General features: G+C 40.0%; 3 protein-coding genes and 1 long non-coding RNA gene across 5 annotated transcripts in view; 3 read left to right on the top strand and 1 right to left on the bottom strand.

Annotated features, from left to right (window-relative positions):
• LOC145449604 (uncharacterized) overlaps positions 1-17433 on the top strand; it is a 353567-nt gene that overhangs the window by 223795 nt on the left and 112339 nt on the right. The window lies entirely within an intron of this gene.
• LOC145449595 (uncharacterized) overlaps positions 1-17433 on the top strand; it is a 125568-nt gene that overhangs the window by 395 nt on the left and 107740 nt on the right. The window lies entirely within an intron of this gene.
• The window catches only part of LOC145449605 (uncharacterized), a 166763-nt gene that overhangs the window by 88033 nt on the left and 61297 nt on the right, over positions 1-17433 (top strand). The gene's annotated exons all lie outside the window — the stretch shown is intronic.
• LOC145449596 (protein farnesyltransferase subunit beta-like) lies at positions 133-7856 on the bottom strand. Of its 2 annotated transcripts, none has more exons than XM_080327987.1 (12): positions 7749-7856; positions 7602-7711; positions 5253-5320; positions 4896-4968; positions 4743-4834; positions 4031-4177; positions 3777-3956; positions 3155-3329; positions 2996-3109; positions 2839-2936; positions 1985-2090; positions 133-582 (listed from the first exon to the last, which is right to left on the bottom strand). In XM_080327987.1, exons 2-12 carry the CDS (start codon positions 7689-7691, stop codon positions 478-480), a joined length of 1248 nt encoding a protein of 415 aa, XP_080184113.1. In that variant the 5' UTR covers positions 7692-7711; positions 7749-7856; the 3' UTR covers positions 133-477. The 2 variants fall into 2 exon arrangements, with proteins under 2 accessions (XP_080184113.1, XP_080184114.1); XM_080327988.1 differs by having other exon boundaries at positions 2996-3097; positions 7749-7853.

Here is a 17433-nt window from a genome sequence, read left to right as displayed (position 1 = left end):
GAGTAAATTTACCAATTTTTCCGGATTATTCTCCTGTAAGGTAAGTCTGCAAAAGTGTCGTCTTTTCAGATTCCCAAATATGGTAACCCTATTCTGATCCCTGTGAGAAACAATCAGATTAGACGAAATCGATACATGTACTTATGTGCGATTTTAATGTGGCAGAATTGCCAAAACTGCGAACCAGAAGTTCAAACCAAAGGTAAAATTTGAAAATCTTCGCTAGCACCAATTCATCATAATTGTTGCATATGTGAAGCGTACGCCGTACATACACAATGCTCAAGCTAATATCAGTAGCAATTCATGGTGCTGATACAAAGTCAATGTGCATTTGTGCAAATATGAAACAGAGTGTGTGGATAAAATTGCTTCGAGTCATTCTGCTCCATTGGCACATCTCTTCACAGAGCATCAAACATTCGGCTATCGCAGTTGACTTATACCAGACTGTATGCCTCAACGGTAGACAGCAGATCACGTTGAAATGTCTTCCTTCAGATTTAATGGCATCCGACTAAAGTAATTGTTGGCCTTTGCGACACAATCAACACTTATGTTGTATACAGGATGGGTAGCAACCTGCAGAGACATAATATCAGAGTTAGTGCGGTTGTGTAGGACAGGAAAACCTCAAACTGAAGGTCGCAACCATAGACAATAGCATAGTAAGGATGAAAATTTAGAGCAAATTAAAATTGAGAGGAGAGGTTGAAATTTTTGAACAATGACGTGACTTCATAGTATAGGTATCCGACCCGGCTTAAACCAATATTTACCAATCGACTCGACTGGAGTTGTAGCTTACTCAAATTACTAGGGCAGGGGTGGGCAACCTTTTTGATATTCACGGCCGCATTCTGATAATTTATGTAGCCTACGGCCGCATTCCAGGACATAGTCGTAATGAACTGGACACCAAATACCGGTACCTGTGTTAAACTGTCATGCCCATATCCATTTCCGGTGAACTCCGGACTAATCTACTTTTTCATGTCGGCTTATTATACGCATTGAAATCATTAGTGGTCATGTAATGAATAGTTACTGGGAGAGGGTATTTCCGCGCTGAAAATTTGTTTCTTCTTCGTTAATATTAGTATTTTCACATATTACTATCAATAATCCTTTCTCAGCCCATGTGATCATATTCACCAGTAGAGTTGATGGATAGAGTGTTTTCGAAAATTTAGGGCAAATTATAAATGATGCTGCATCTTCGGGTGGGCGAATTATTATTAGTCACTTTGCTGCATGCTGTTACTTCTTGACCTCCCATAGGATGATCACTTGTCAGTATAGTGGGAAGATATTGGAATCTCCCAAGAGTACCAGAAACAAATTTCATTCGTGAGGAGCACGATTCTAAGTTGATATTTCTATATGGGGTGCTGGGTGCAACACTTTCCACCCTGTTCGCATCTGTACTCTGAGGCTCAGATTGCAAAGGGCGCTACTATAATAACATCAAATTAAGTCGCATTAAATCGTGCGTAGTGCTAAGAAAATTTAAGATAAATTAAATCTCTCTAACATTAATCAATCTCTCAATTCGTAAATTCAATTTTCATGCCGACAGCCACCAACATATACTTATTGAATTATGTGTCCACCAGGGATATCTAGAACTCCGGGATGATATCCCTGGTGTCCACGGCCACACAAATTTCCTTCTAAGGCCGCAGGTTTCCCACCCCTGCTTTAGGGTCACTCGGAAATATATATGAAAAAATGGGTCACAAAGCACGAAAATTTGAGAAGTCGCGGAGCAGCAAACTCTTAGAGTCATGTTGCTTGGGAGTGAGTGATGAATAAAATCCAGCATTACTATGGAAAGATATTTCTTAACTTAAATTACGTACGGTATACAAAAAAAAACAAGACAAAAGTAGCAAAACATCGGCAGAGACTATCTAGTTAGGATCGCCGTTTTTATCAGTTAAATAAAAGCAAATATTGTTGAAGGAGCATGCTCCATGATTACCAGTAAATTGGAATGATCTCCGACAATCATGTTAGACATATCAGGTGAGTGTTGAGCGATCGAAAGCCCGGACAGGCAGTAGCAAGTGTGATAGTAATCCGGAGACCTGAATGAAATGATGGTAACATGAACAGAATCAACTCCACGATACATTTGAAAGGATTTTAAGTGTGATTTAGTATTGTAAATGTAGTTTAATAACAATTAGATCCTATCGGCAGTTTATATATTCACAAAAGTAATATTTCAGTACAATACCGCAGCACAGCCCATTAAAACTTACAAAGAGACATATTTTGCCACTATGAACGGGCAAACCAGTGCAACCGTACATGTCCATTGTCCATCAAGAGTTAGAATGACTTCTCTACAACATATCATTGGTAGAAAATGATAACCAACAGAATGAGTACTACATACTCTGAACTACCCTAAATAAATCAAAACAGAGAATCCTAGAGTCCTTCATAATTGATGACTATGAAAACTAGACTCTAGACATGACTTTATGCTGACCAAGAATCAAAATAGGCTACTTCTTAAGATTACCATGTTGCAGCAACAGCATTTTAAATGGAAACAAAAGCAATTGATAAATTCCCCAAAATGGATGATATCAGTGTCATTTTGTGGCCTTTTCTATCAAATTCAAGACTGCAATTCAACAAAAGAGTTGAAATGACTTGTCAATTGTCACCTTGGCCTACAAATATAGAAACAAAGTGTCAAAAAGAATCCAGCACAGTTGCACACTCGATGAGAAACAGCTGCAGAATTATCGAAAACAGGCAAGCGATGAAGGCGCAAGTTCCAGGGCAGGCGTATATAACATAAGTAACAAAACGACCACCTACTTTCCCGGTTTGTCGATAAGCCCGCCGAACCTGCTTTGACAACTTATCAGCAGGTACTCCTGAAGGGCCGTCTGATCGAAGAGCCAATTACAAAACTCCTGAACCCACGAATGTAACGTCAAAATAAAATTGGAGCAGCAAAGTCAAGAACTCAAACCAGAGATTTGCATTCTTCCTCAAGCAGTGTATTGTGAATCAGCGGGAAAACTCCGCCTTGCCAAAACGAGTAGCATCCGTCAACGAGCTTGTTAGTTCTACCCTGTGACAAAATCTACTGATTACAAAGGAGTCGTGTAAATATTCGCTGGTCACATACTTGAAAGCCGCCTTCCATCCTCATTTGACGGTTGCCCAGCCAGCGTAGTAGACGGTCTGTGTCTATCAACTTTTCGTGACCCAATATCACGGCCGCCGCGTAACCGCAGAAGGTGTAGCCTCCGTGTGCTTCCGTGCCGGGGCATCCGCCGATCCCACCTTCGTAAGTTTGGCAGCTTCAAATGAGATGAACACATTTTAGTCGGAAAATATTTGGTAGGCTCTGCCAACTAGTGGCGATGGCTGTGATAATTCTCAACAAAAAACTCATCTGAATATAATATGGACTCAATACTGTTGTTCCACTTGAAAAGTCCTTAGTAAAAAATTAAACTATAATTTGGGTGTGAGAATGCCGATTTGAGAAAGCCTTTGCAATACAAGCTCTTTGACACTGAAGCTCTGTGAAAGTGCAAGACATGTTATTTTGATTTTTTAATCCACATGGTTAATTCTTGGTCACACAGAAGCATCCTTTACTTCAGCCATATTCCATAGTAAGGCAGAAAACACACAAATGTTTGTAAGTTCAAAGGACTAAGGATGGAAGCATAATTACAGTGGGAATCCTAATTTCAGTTAGTCGGAGCAAAATAATATTTTCTGATCACAGAATTAATTACCTGACGATGAACTGCTCGGAACAGGCGAATAAAGAATGTTGTACATTCTTCAGCAGTCCCGTCAAGGAAGCCACAGATGCGGCACAGTAAAGACTTCTAGTGTCACATTCGCCCCCTTCGTGCATAGTGAAACTGCCATCAGACTGCCGCATTTGGTACAGGAAGTAGAGCAGCTTCTCTCTGTAAGAGATTACATTTACCAAATGCATCAGAAATTGACCAGTTCGTAAGTCTTCAAAATCGTTGACATGTACCTGTTGATACTGTGGTATGCTTCCTCAGTGCCAATAATGCAGAGGCAGTTGATAGCCGCGTATGTGGGCGCTAAATGCGATATTTGACCAGGTCCACCGCCAAAGCCACCGGCAGGATTTTGACATTCCGACAGAAACCGAACAACACTAAAAATACAATACGCTTACAAACATTCAGTGTTGGATAGATGCTTATTTGTATTGTATTTGTATTAGTTGCTTATTTAGCGCACCAAAAGCAGAATGGTATAAACAACTGTTATTGGGAATATTGGAAGACTATTTACAGCTCATACTGATACAGCTATGAGAGACGTTGATTGACCAAAAGACATAATTATCCAGTACACTGATACACAGGCAAGACAGGATTATTGAATTGCATCTGAATATTAGAGTTAGAATGAACATTTCAAAATGCCGGAGTTTCACGTTTCAAACAGGGGGATTTATACGCCGAAACCGCCGTGGCTACCCGCCTGGCGCACGCGCGTATCGAAAACGGAGACGCCTCTAACGAGGTGGCCGCCACCTCGTAAGTCGGCCCGTCGGCGCCTATGCAAGCAACTTCTGCAGAATTCTTCAAAAGTTTTCCAATTCCATAACTGATAGGCCTACACTACTTTCAATTGCTGACAAGAAGTGATACTAAGAAGTGATACCATCAAGTGAAAATGCAGCCAATTTAATGAGTCTTAACCTAAAGAGGTACCTGGACTTTTCGTCTGTCGATAGTTCGTGACCAAGCAATGACAAGCTATGCACTATCCAGTAGCATAACCAAGGCTGACTGGCATCTAGGCACTGAAAAAAAACAAGATATGTTTCAGCACATGACAAAATCATGAAAATATTTCAATTGGACCTGGTAACCCGTTGAAAGACGTTTCAATCCCTTGAGAAGGTATGGTATGTGGTCTTCCCTTTTCAAATGGAGTCTGAGTAAAAGAAGTTGGTCATCAATTTCACGTAATTATAGGTAAAAGTGAAACTTTTATAGAAGTAACTTAGTAGAAGTAGTTATGTAGGCTACTATGAATCTTTCTCCAATAGAATTGTTGAAATACTAGTTTTTCCATTTCAGCCCACTATTACTGCATGAAGGCTAAAAAATCGGAGTAGGCCAACTCATTTCAGATAGAGGATATCTGTTGGTGGCCATCAATGCGCACAAGTGGTATAAATATTAGATTTTTCCGAGTAGGAAAACAATTTTTCTTACCCTGGCTCCAGATCAGAAAACTCTTCAAAATTGGCCAGTCTGTGAAGAACAGTCTGTTCGACTTGGGTCTGAAAACAATGCAATACAAGTTTATTTGCTTCCATTAAATGAAGGATAAACGGAGCGGTGTTATTGAATGGTGAAGGGTATTCTTGAAATATATCAAGCCCAGTATAACAGTGTCAGATTTGGTAGCGAAGCGGATAGCCCGATATTCCTCCTTTGACCCCACCTCAGTGATCATGCACTTTTCAGCAGGGCTGAACAGATAGCCTCTGTATGTTCCATACAAATTTCATTAATACATACATAATATTAAAGTGGAAACCCATTCATTTCTCAAGACCTGGTCAGATGTGGTTAGTAGGGTTGTTCAAAAATAGATTTTCCTCAGGATTCCGGGGATTCACTGATTAAATAAGTTGCCTAAAATAACGCTGCACACCAGATTTGGCTACATTTCAGGTGGTATATGTGAATGCACAATAGTTTGGAAATACTGAATTTATTATCAAAAAATTGAAAAAAATTTTGAAATTTTACTGTCAACTCCATGAAATCGTTGAGTCGTCTACAAAAACGATGTAAAACTGATTTGACGCAATTGCAACCCGTAGAAGCGAAGTTATTTGAGTTTTTCATCAAAATTCTTGAATAACCCACTGTCTTATTGCAAAAAATTGTTCAGCATTGTTTTTTAGACAAATTAACAATTTCATGGGGTTGACAATAAAATTAAAAAAAAAATCAATTTTTTGATAATATATTCAAAATTTTCAGACTCCTGCAAGTTCACAACTCACAAGTACCAGTTGCAATCGAGTCGAATTTGATGTGCAGCATATTTTTAGGCAATCTTGCTATTTAATCAGTGTATCCCCAGAATCTGGAAAAAAGTCATTTTTGAACAACTCTACTGTTGGTAGGCTATAATTATGTCTTAGGGTTACTAAATTTTACACCGCATTACCACAGTCCATCGGCTACATTTGCATTGGTATTTTTTCAAGTTATGTTTCTTTTCCTAATGATTTTGACATGATGACTAATATGTCAAGTACTATACTAGCATATGAGTTTTGTAACCAGGTCTAGCCTACATGGAAGCATAGTAATCAAAATCAATTAGATCGAATCATTCATCGGGACGAGAACAAAGGAGCAGTGATGCAACAATGGCAAATTATCACTGTTGTTTTTTCAATAATGTCTAAGAAGCCGTTGTGATGACACGACTCCAGTCATTATCTTGAAATACAGAAAGTGACTCAATGTCAATCAATTTGTGTATCGACTTGTACTCGGGTCATAGCGAATGACTCGACCAGGTCATATGACTCGAAATACGGACATCTAAGACAGGCATTTCATTGCAACTTCGAAGAGTAGTCAAGATAACACATTATTGGTATTTCGTTTATCCATACTGGTATAGTTGAAAAATAGGGTTACAAACTGTTGACTTGTTGAGAGTGACAAAAATAGTGCATGTGAGGCATTTGATATCACCCAAGCAGAGTTGTAAAAAGTGGGATAAACATAACTGGAGCTGGAAACTGAGCAGTGAAAACAATGACTTGGATTAGGACTCGACCCTCTGCTCAATGACTTGGACTTGACTCGGTGATGAATTGAAAATGACTTGACTGGAATGGAGTCAAAACTATATGAAATTGACTTATGACTTGGAACCTGGCTACTTGGTTATAATGCTGGTCCAAGGATACACTATTCTTGAAGAGAAAATTACCATATTGTTCGACAGTCAACACTAGGAGAGTCAGCATTGCCATATTTAGTGCTTGATCCTCACATAGACTAATCTTATTGTCACATCATCTGAAATTTAGTTCATACGCCAGTGGTCAAATTATGCCTATGCTTCTCACAGACGGGTATAGCTTCATTAATTCCAACCTTACGTACTTACCCGAGATTCTAAATTCTGATAGTCTTTTAATCACGAAAATTCTAACGTTGAAGCACAAATGGTTTATGAGCATTGGTGCTGCAGGAAACCTGCTTGTAAGCCGTGCTGGTGCTGGGCCTGATTGGAATCGCTGGCCTTTTTGCCAGATATATCAGGTGAGCAGCCATGATTTTCCAAGTTAAAGTAATTTAATAAAAAATAAAACACAGTGTGAGCACAGGACACCGATTCCATACAGGGTGCTGGGTTGTTCAGAACCACCGCGCATCGAGCATGTGTAAATGGCTTTTCTTGTGATGGATGTCAATCAGTCATGACATGCCTCATCACATCTCTGTTGTAATATATGCCATACGGTGCCATTAAGAACCAAAAACTAACCGCCATACCGGGATGACTAAAAAAAGTAAAAATCCAACCTGGTCAATAGTAGTTCCACTGGGAGTGCCTTCGTCATCATAAAAATCATCATTCGTTAATTTGCGAATATCATATGATTGATCATCCATTCTCCGAGGTATTTCTGTCAGTGCCGGTGGTGAACACCTCCTTCCATAAACGAGTAGGCTATACCGGTATGGTAAAACTACAAACGATATCGGCAGTGTTGCCACTCACGGTTGTGAAAAAACTCTGGACCAAAAATACACCAAGTTGTGAAATTCAGGCTATATAGAGTAAATCATAAACTATACGAGAGGGAGAGGAATGATTGAATGAATTGATTGACGACACCAAATTAGCAAATGACAAATTCGTCAGACCATTGTCAAGTATTATATTTCCCGAAAAATATATTTTGCTACAGGTCGAAAGTAAAAACGATTTCTCACGAATATATCATAGGCTACATTACATTCGAAACTCATCCAGGACCGCCGTTTGCTGGTTGCTTGCTTCTTGCAGCTGCAAATTGGAATTTTTTACTTACTTCGCTTCATTGGTGAAACTCACTCAACCGCGACGTGTGGTAGTCGAAGCATAGCGTCCTACAATGGTGTCAGCTCACTGCGATTGATTTTCAATTTATTGCTAAAAAAATTCATCATTTCAATACACCACAACACTGCGATACAACGAAAGATACGAAGGTTTCGAAACGACTTGGAGTAGTCTTCGAAATCAGAAATCCACCTGGCATAGGCGATGTATAAAAGGAGGCACGCACAGCACATGCACATGCCCATTGCACAATGCACACTGAATGAAAAGTAAAAGATTATTGCAAAGGGACAGTTGACAAAAAGGTGGCACGTTTCGGAAGGCGAGATCGATATGTCAGGTGGGGGTCCGGTAAACCGCAACCGCAACTGGTCGTACAGCATCCTCCTATCAAATCCAGAGATGAGCGGATATTGATTTCTGAGAATCCGAATCCGTCCGACAACCATCCGAACAATCTCAACCTGAAAATTCACGCGAATCCGAATAATGCTGTCCAGAATCAAACAAATCCTAATCGAATAACAACATTCCGAGCGATCTCAACCAAAAATTCACGCGAATCCGAATAATGCTGTCCAGAATCCAAAAAATCCTAATCGGATAATCCGAAGAATCCCAATGTGCTATCAGCAGTGTTGGGATCAAGTCACTACCTTCGAGTCACGAGTCATTTCGAGTCATTGCACATTCTGACTCGAGTCAAGTCAAGTCAAGTCACTCGTTTTTTGGAAGTGACTCGAGTCAAGTCGAGTCAAGTCAAGTCAAGTCACGAGTCAAGTCACAATTCAAGTCAAATTGGTTTTTCGAAGTATGAGTGATGATTCAAAGTCAGTACATTTTGCTAGATGTGTGAAAGACAGATGTATTGGTCATATATCTTGCATCAATTACGAGTATAAAGTCAAATATACATGCCAAAGGGCGTTGTATTGCTCACGCAGACGTAGAGCAGCTAATAAAATGCCTGAGGCAGAATAGAGGATCGAATGCGAAGCGACGAGAAGTTTAAACATTATTGATATGGTATAATATACTACCCATCTACACATCCGTGAGAAGATAAACGCATAAACAATATTCGGTCCATTCCAATCATACAAGGAGCTCTGTGATTGATTAGCTGCTCTACAGTAACAACAATCATTGGGTTATAATTTTCATCCGAACAAGTTACACACAATGTACAATGCGATAAGACACAATGCGATGTAACGAACAGATAGAACGACACGCATCAGTAGCGATCCTGTACTCTAACATCCACCTCGGCCTAGAGTGCCCGATGTCACAGTTCTTTTCGATGCTGATCTTTTTTGAAGCCGCATTCCTTTCTACTAGTTCTTTCCATTCCGTGTGAGTGCTTTCTTTCTTCGGGTGTTTTTTCTGGGCTTTTTTCTTACGGCGACAGCGGGGGAAGAGGAGCCCAGATGAACCTCCGATGGGAATCGAATCCGGTCCATCGGCGTAGTGGACGCTTCTCGTTACCACTACGCTATCTCCCCCGCTAGGAGGTCGCACTGCGCGATGTAAGCCGTCTAAGAAACAGAGATACGTTTGCTATTAGATTATACTACTGATTGCACAATGCACGTAAACGTAAGTTGTCATCAGTTCGTTTTGGGCCAATTTATTTGTGATGTAAGAAAGGGAGGCCACTGAAAGGTAGGCCTACAATCAGTGAATGACTGGTTGCTCTCACAAGTGACACATGCGTATCGCGAATAATCCGAACATAAAAAAGATACAGAGATTTAATCGACACCGTTTACTTGATGACTTGAAATTGACTTGTAAATTTTGCTCCGAGTCACGAGTCAATCCACATTTCTGAAGCGCCGAGTCAAGTCAAGTCAAGTCATTTTTTCAAAGTGACTCGAGTCAAGTCAAGTCATACGAAAAAGTTGACTCGAGTCTGATGACTCGAGTCATCCCAACACTGGCTATCAGAACCTGTTTACTGTCGAGAGGAGGATTTTTTCTTTTGACTTGAAATAAAAAATAACGTCTGGTCAGAACCATCCAAAAATATCCAAAGCAGAACTTACAACTATTCGAAAATATCCGAAACAAAATCAGCAATAGAATCCAAATCCGGTCCGACTGTGTCAAAATTAGGCAAAATCCGGTCCTCCCTATCTGAGTCTGTCGAGCTCAGTGGTCCAGTGTCCAATGCTCATCACTAGTTCACTACATCGCATTGTTTCTTATCGCGTTGTAGCCTATATTGCGTGTCTTTTCAGATCAAAATATAATCTGACGAATATTGATACTGGAGAGCTAATTCTTTCACATTTATTCATTCATCGCACTCTTCATTTGGCTAAAGGCAATTTGGCGGTGATTTTTGACCATCTTGCCGAGCGAAAAAATTGATTAAATTGGTATCAATCGAAAGCTACCGCGGTACCGATTGCGAAAATCCAAATTTGATTGTGCTCGTGGTCCTCGTGGTGACTCCGGCCTAGAAGAATTCGGTCATATCTGGTCTCCCAGTCTATACCGTGTAGTTAGGAAAACATTTAAAAAATGTGTACTGTTGGACGTGAATGTTTATGGACATTATTGCCTACACTATATTTCATGGTTGACGAATAAAAGAATTCTCTCTCTCTCTGGAACCCTGCCAAAATCAGCCTCGAATGTCGCATTGTAACGGAATTTGGTATTTCTATTCCATAAACGGTGCTAAAACAATCAATATTGTATTGTGTTAATATTTGCATCTTCATGGCGAGACGGACAAGATGGCTCCTCTTTTTTTCTGAATTTTAATGCTATAAACGAGAGACACTGCTTGGGATTAATGACAAAATGCGGGTTGTTTTTATTCATTAGGCCTATAATGTTTGTTTGGTGCGATTACAACGCAAGTGGTTACTATAGCTCGCCATATCCAAAAATCCTATCAATATCTAGGGATGTGCGGTATAAATGCGGGTGAATTTGTGAACGATTCAACCTCCTTTCCATTGAATGTTCTGTTCATGTTCTTTTTCAAAGCATCTTTTTCCGGCCCAACTGTGCCACGAGAGTTTTATAACTTTTCTGGTATAGGCCTGCCACAAAGCCGAAAAGTTTTGGAAACAACTGGCGTAAGAAGTAGATCCAGTATCTACATGAGGTAAATAGATATTCGATGTAGGCCTACAAGTGTGATTGTAAGAACACCCCCTACATGCTGTATATCTGGTAATCAATATATCCCCAAAACGCCACTATCTCGCCGCAGGATAATAATCATCACTCTGCCTATAGTCTCAAATAGTAACTTATGTATTGATGGCTACTCTATCAAGTATGCCGATTGCCGGATCCCTACTGTGAAACAGCATCTCGTCAGCTATCAGACAGTCGTCGATCATGTTCGCATTCAAGTCGAAATACAAGCAGTCTCTTCTAGGTGAATACTATATACTCAGCCTTCGGGATCACCGGACCACGACCTAACATATCGACCTTCCGACACATGCCACATCATTTTGTCGCTTGGCTTTTATATTCTCTGCTTTACTTTTCATTCAGTGTATTGTGTAGGCTATGCCTCTTCTCTACTTCGCCTGGGCCCTAGGCCAAGGGGTGTGTCTGATCTCAAAGACTACTCCAAGTCGTTTCGGCACCTTCCTATCTTTTCATTGTATCGCAGTTTTTATGGTGTTTTGAAATGATGAAAATATTAATAAGCTGATTTGATGATGATATGGTTATGCTTGTTTATGCGTCCTTTATTGACCGTTGCTGCTTGGCGAGTAAATGACTATCCTAACGTAAGTTCTGCGAAAATCGCTAATCTTCTACGTTTTCTCTTGTAAATGCCTAACCGGTACCAGACATAGGGTGGTTACTAGGGCAAGTTTTTGCAGTACTAAAATCGCGAGAAAGTTGCACTCAACTTTGACAGAAGTTGCAGTAAAAAGTTGCATTTATAATTTTTGTTGAATTAGTAGGTTATGAGATACTCGAAAGGTTTCGTTGTTTGTTTGTTTTTGGGGTATTCACGGTGTTTGTCGACTACTAAGGTCATTTACACCAGGCCGATATTCTTCTTATTTTCCGTAAGTGCCGACTAATAGCACGGCCCACCTCTATAGGCTTTTGTAAGACACTGCTGACGCGGATGAGGCGGTGAGGAAAGGTTTCGTTGTATGTCCTAGCAACTACAGAGCTGTCAAATTTGTTACTTTGTTATTTTATGGACATTCTGGCGAGACCGTAGTAGCAAGTAAATTACGCAATGCAGGAATAATTTTCCCCAAAAAAGCCAAACAGCATAGAAATAACCCCATCCCCCTAAAATAAGTCAAATAACACACCCCAAACCTCCCAGGTCTGCAAACTTAACCCAAGGCGTTGCAGAAAAACTCACTCTTGGTGACTTATCATCACCATCATTGGTTTATTAGCAATTTTATCAGTTCAATACACCACGAAAAATGCGATACAATGAAAAGAAAGGAAGACGTCGAAGCGACTAGGAGTTGTCTATGGAATCAGACACCCACCTTGGCCTAGGCGATGTAAAGAGGAGGCATGCACACTGAATGAAAGTAAAGAAGATATTATGGAAAAAGGAAGCGACAAGAAATAGGGCGACATGTCATGGGAAGCGAGATCGATAGGTCAGTCGTGGTCCGGTAATCTTGAGGATGGACTGTATTTATTTAGCAGTAATTGCTTGTATTTCGACTTGAATGTGGACATGCTCGTCGACTGCCGGATGGCCGGCGGGGTACTGTTCCACACATCAGGTCCGGCATATTTGATAGAGCGATGATCTTTTCGGTCGATCATGTGATATTTGGACGACGTGGACGCGCGTGTGTTGTAGCCTACTTGTGCGCTTTTGATTCAGAGGTAAAGAAGTCATTGAAATATTCGGGGCAACGACCGCAGTGAAACTGATACATGAACTTGGCGATTTCTAGTTTCCGCATATCTTCTATGTTTAGGACGCCGAATCTCTTCAGCAGCGACTTATTGGATGGGCAACCAGGCCCCTTTGGAGCCCTAGCTATGATTCAAAGTACTTTATGGTGTAGTTTTTGCAGTGGCTTGAGTGCAGTTTTACTGGCAGCCCCCCAACAGAGGATGCCATAATGTAACTTCGATTGGATTAAGGATTTAAAGAGTATCAGAAGAACCCATGCTGGCATGAAGCACCCAAGGCTGTAGAACAGGCCGCACTTCGGTGATAATTTAGTTTCTAGGGACTGAATATGACTCTTCCAGGACATGTTCGAGTCCAGCAAAACCCCGAGATATTTGGCATTATCTGTGTTGGAAACGGACTGACCAGCGATATTACCGGCTAGATTATTTTTTGAATTTACTGTCAGCAATTGTGATTTCGAGGCATTTATGCAAAGGTTGTTCTGGGCCGTCCACTCATGGACTTTAGGCATTTGGTCACCAGTCAGGGCATCCAGCTCTGCCGTCGAAGATGCGGAAGAGAGGAGGTGAGTATCATCAGCGAACAGTGTGGTGTTCAATGAGGAGGTTTCAAAAATGTCGTTGACATATAAGGTGAAGAGGACCGGTCCAAGTACTGAGCCTTGGGGACACACCACAGGTCACCAGGTGAGGAGAGGACTTTAACAAAATTAGTAGCTTGAAAAAGGTGACCGTGTGAAAATGTAATTTTCGGCGGTCTCAACTATAGGCGTTTGGGAAATGGGAAACAATCTCAAATTTAAACGACAGAATTAATAAAGCGATATATTTAAATATTGTTTGGGCACGGTCGTGCTTGGCAGGGGTAGTTGAACTTCTTGCATGCCATTTTATCATAGAATTGGTATGAAAAATAGAGAAAAGCTGCAAAAAGTTGTAGTATAAAATCCCTCCAAACAGCTTAAAACATCACATGATATAGATTCATATAATATCTAGGAAGCTGTCGGAAGCTATAAAAAAACGTTGCAAAAGTTGCAAAAACTTGTCTTAGTGATTATTAGGGCCATTTTTATATGACCTTAAAAAATCCATAATATGACTTTATTTTTCGGAAAATATGACTTTATATGACTTTATTTGAAAATAGTGTATTTTTACATGCGAACAACGTCACTCACGGAACTAAAGAGTAAAACATACGCAACATAACACATCCATTTTTATTTGAAGCCACTGTTGTAGTACAGTTTCATGTAGTGCGGAATGTTAGAGTCTTTGAAGTTACGATTTGGACGTAAAAATGACTTTAGTAAGGAAAATGAGCGCTCCACAGACGCTGATGTGGGTTGACATTTCTGCAGTTTTGCATAAAGCGATGGTGAAATGTCTCGTCTTTGTAGTTCCGTAATTTTTTTCACATCGTTTTTGTCCAATTGCTTCCTAATGTAATTTTTGAGCTCAAGCGGATCTTTTCCGAAATCAAGGGCATTTAGATCAGCATGGGCGTGTACGTAGGCTATTTATAACTTACCATTACAACATCACATCAGGTTGGCGGTGTACGTAGGCTATAATTTTCCATTTTCAGTATTAAGTTTGAAATATTGTTATAGTGGAGGCAAATTGACTGAATAGTCAACTTTGGATGGTTGACTGAATTTTTGATGCTATTTACAATAACTTCACCTTCCTACGTCTCGGCATAATATTGAGCAGCATTCGAACAGCTACCCAAACGAGTAACTGCCTTGATTTCTTAGTGCTTGATTGCTTCACCGCCTAAATTGGTACTTTTTATTTAAACTATACTAAAAATATGACTTTATAACTTTTTATGACTTAACCAGCAAAATATGACTTTATATGACTTTATAACTTTCTTAATATACCCCATAGGCATGTGGTTTTTGCGTTAAAATTGATTTCACGACTTACTGATGCATAGAAAAAAATATGACTTTAATGACTTTAAATGGCCCTAGTGATTATACTTCATGAGTGAAAGGAAAGGACGCGTCGATTGCGATTACGATTACTTCTAAATCAGGCGATGGAGATTACGATTACAGCAAAATTTCGAAGTATTCGATTAAAATGGAAAAGTAATCACGATTATACTCACAATTACATCTATTTTACTTCTTATAACTTCTGTCTGAAGGCATATTGGAAGACAATGTGTAATGATATTTATGGGAAGGCGTCATGACTCATGAGTAGGGCGATTTTTTTGACGCGTCAAGATAAGTCAAAATATTGTCCAAATCGTATCGTTAGGTCACCAAATTGTCAGAATTATTCACAAAGTCAATATTTTTGCAACCTGCATTTCATTTTATTGTAGATGTTTGCACTGCCGGGTTGTACCATGTCACACGGCTCCTAGTCACAAGTCAATCTCACTTTTATAGTTTTGACTCGAGTCATCTTCAATTCGCCACCGAGTCAAGTCCCAGTCCAAGTCATCGAGCAAAGGTTCGAGTCTGAGTCATGGTGTTATGACTCGAGTCGAGTAATTTCCGTATTTTGAGAAAATGACTCGAGTCAAGTCGAGTCATCAGAAAATCGTGACCAGAGTCGGACTCGAGTCGAGTCATGACTCGAGTCATTACAACCCTGTTACAATGTCGGTGAACTCATCATTTGACGTTTCACAGCTTGTAGCCTAGTTTATAGGCCTACTGTTGTATACGGCCCATTGTCTGCTCATTGTGAATCATAAACGGAAAGACGAAACAAATGGGTTGACGTGGTGTTATGCTCAACGTACCGCAATTTCCTAACTTCGGGGTTCCCAAGCTAGAGGTCGCGACCCCAATGGTGTCGTTTGCCTATTCTCCGGGGTCGCGGGTACGAAAATTAAATACCAATGGCTATTAGAAGAAAGTCAATTAAGCGGATGCTTAGGGTGGCTCATTTCTGAATATTTCAGTTCGTTTTTCAAAATAGAAGGAAAAATAATACGAACCCGGCAAACAAGGTATCAGATCAGTCGAAGCGCCATTCACAGTAACACCTACTATAACGCTAGGTTGGTGAGACTTACGGGGGATATAGGTGTGTAATCGCAGTTTATGGGGGGCTCCGCCGCCAGACCCCCTTTTGCATCTATTGTTACGAACTTGATATTAATGCGCCATATGGAACGGAATTACGTGATGTGTAGCCTATATATGACACTATAACGTGGCTTCTAAGCAGGATAGCGATAGAATAGCGATACAACTTCTGCAGTCTAAATAGAAGAGCTTCTTGGAGGTACAGAACTTCAATATACAATTAAATAGTATATTCATATTGAAATGAACCCGAATATTTTCGGCTGACACTCGTGTGTGCCTTGGAATCAACTTTTATCAAAATACACCAACCAAAACTCTGTCAACAAAAGGAGTTCGTGTATCACCTAAAAATAGTACATTGAACGTTCTCTCATTCGAAATTTCATGCTGGTGACGTCATATTTTGTGATACGATTGTTGATATACAATGTTCTTTCCAATTCTCTACTAGTTGCTGACGATTACCCCTGACGAGTGTCAGCCGAAAATATTCGGGTTCATTTCAATATGAATATACTATTTAATAGTCTAAATAGAGCTCACTAATCTAGAAAGCTGTCTTCTGACATTAGTGCATAAGCCAGCACACCACGTCAAGATTTGAGCCAGACGCTGCATTAGGTAGGCTTACCATATTTTGAAAATGCAAAAAGAGGACACTTTTTCAGAAATTTGCAAGATACAAAACCGGAGTAGAATTCCCAAAAACCGGTGAATTTTTCCCACTTTGCGGTCGGTTGACTAAAAAAAAAAAAAAAAAAAAAAAAAAGGTCTTCACTTCCGCTCAGATCTCAAAATAACGTTTTTTACTCTACATTGCCAGGTGGATGACTAAAAAAAAAAAAAAAGGTCTTCATTTCGCTCAGAGCTGAAATCACCGCTTTTCCTCCGAAATACCCGCCGGAGCTTCACTTCTGCGCTATTTTGCGGCATATCACTCGCAATTTCCTCTATATCTGACCTAAATTTTCAAAAAAGAGGACAAAATCTCAAAAAAGAGGACAAAAGGGCGTCCTCCGAGGACACTTTCAAAAAAGTCAAAAAAGAGGACAAATCCTCTTAAAAGAGGACGTATGGTAAGCCTACATTAGGTCATATCTATTATTGCATGGTTGCAACTTGCAAGGATAGATTGCATCAAAACCAAGTAGGCCTACATGCAGAGTCTTGATGATTATTGGGATATGGGACTTTCCTTACAAATGCAGAGATTTGATAATTGGGCCATCTGTACGGAATCAGCTTCTTGATTGGTTAAACGGATCTCCACCCCTATTGGCTATAAACCTTGAAAAAAGCGCTAAAACAAAGAGTGCAATTATCTGTTGGGATTGCCAACATTCTGTGATATGAC

This window comes from Botryllus schlosseri, chromosome 11, assembly GCF_051294905.1.
Source record: "Botryllus schlosseri isolate E-star chromosome 11, Bs_hap1, whole genome shotgun sequence".
Lineage (NCBI taxonomy): Eukaryota > Metazoa > Chordata > Ascidiacea > Stolidobranchia > Styelidae > Botryllus > Botryllus schlosseri.
Note: the sequence above shows the minus strand (reverse complement) of the source record. Positions and strands in the feature narration are given on the sequence as shown.

What these genes read in the sequence shown, in the direction of transcription:
- LOC145449596 (XM_080327987.1), bottom strand. Translation starts at nt 7,691, where the DNA reads ATGGATGATCAATCATATGATATTCGCAAATTAACGAATGATGATTTT. An exon ending in GCATACCACAGTATCAACAG is followed by an intron (nt 3,957 to 4,030) that starts GTACATGTCAAC and finishes AATCTCTTACAG; the next exon opens with AGAGAAGCTGCTCTACTTCC. An exon ending in AGGAAGAATGCAAATCTCTG is followed by an intron (nt 2,937 to 2,995) that starts GTTTGAGTTCTT and finishes TCGTGGGTTCAG; the next exon opens with GAGTTTTGTAATTGGCTCTT.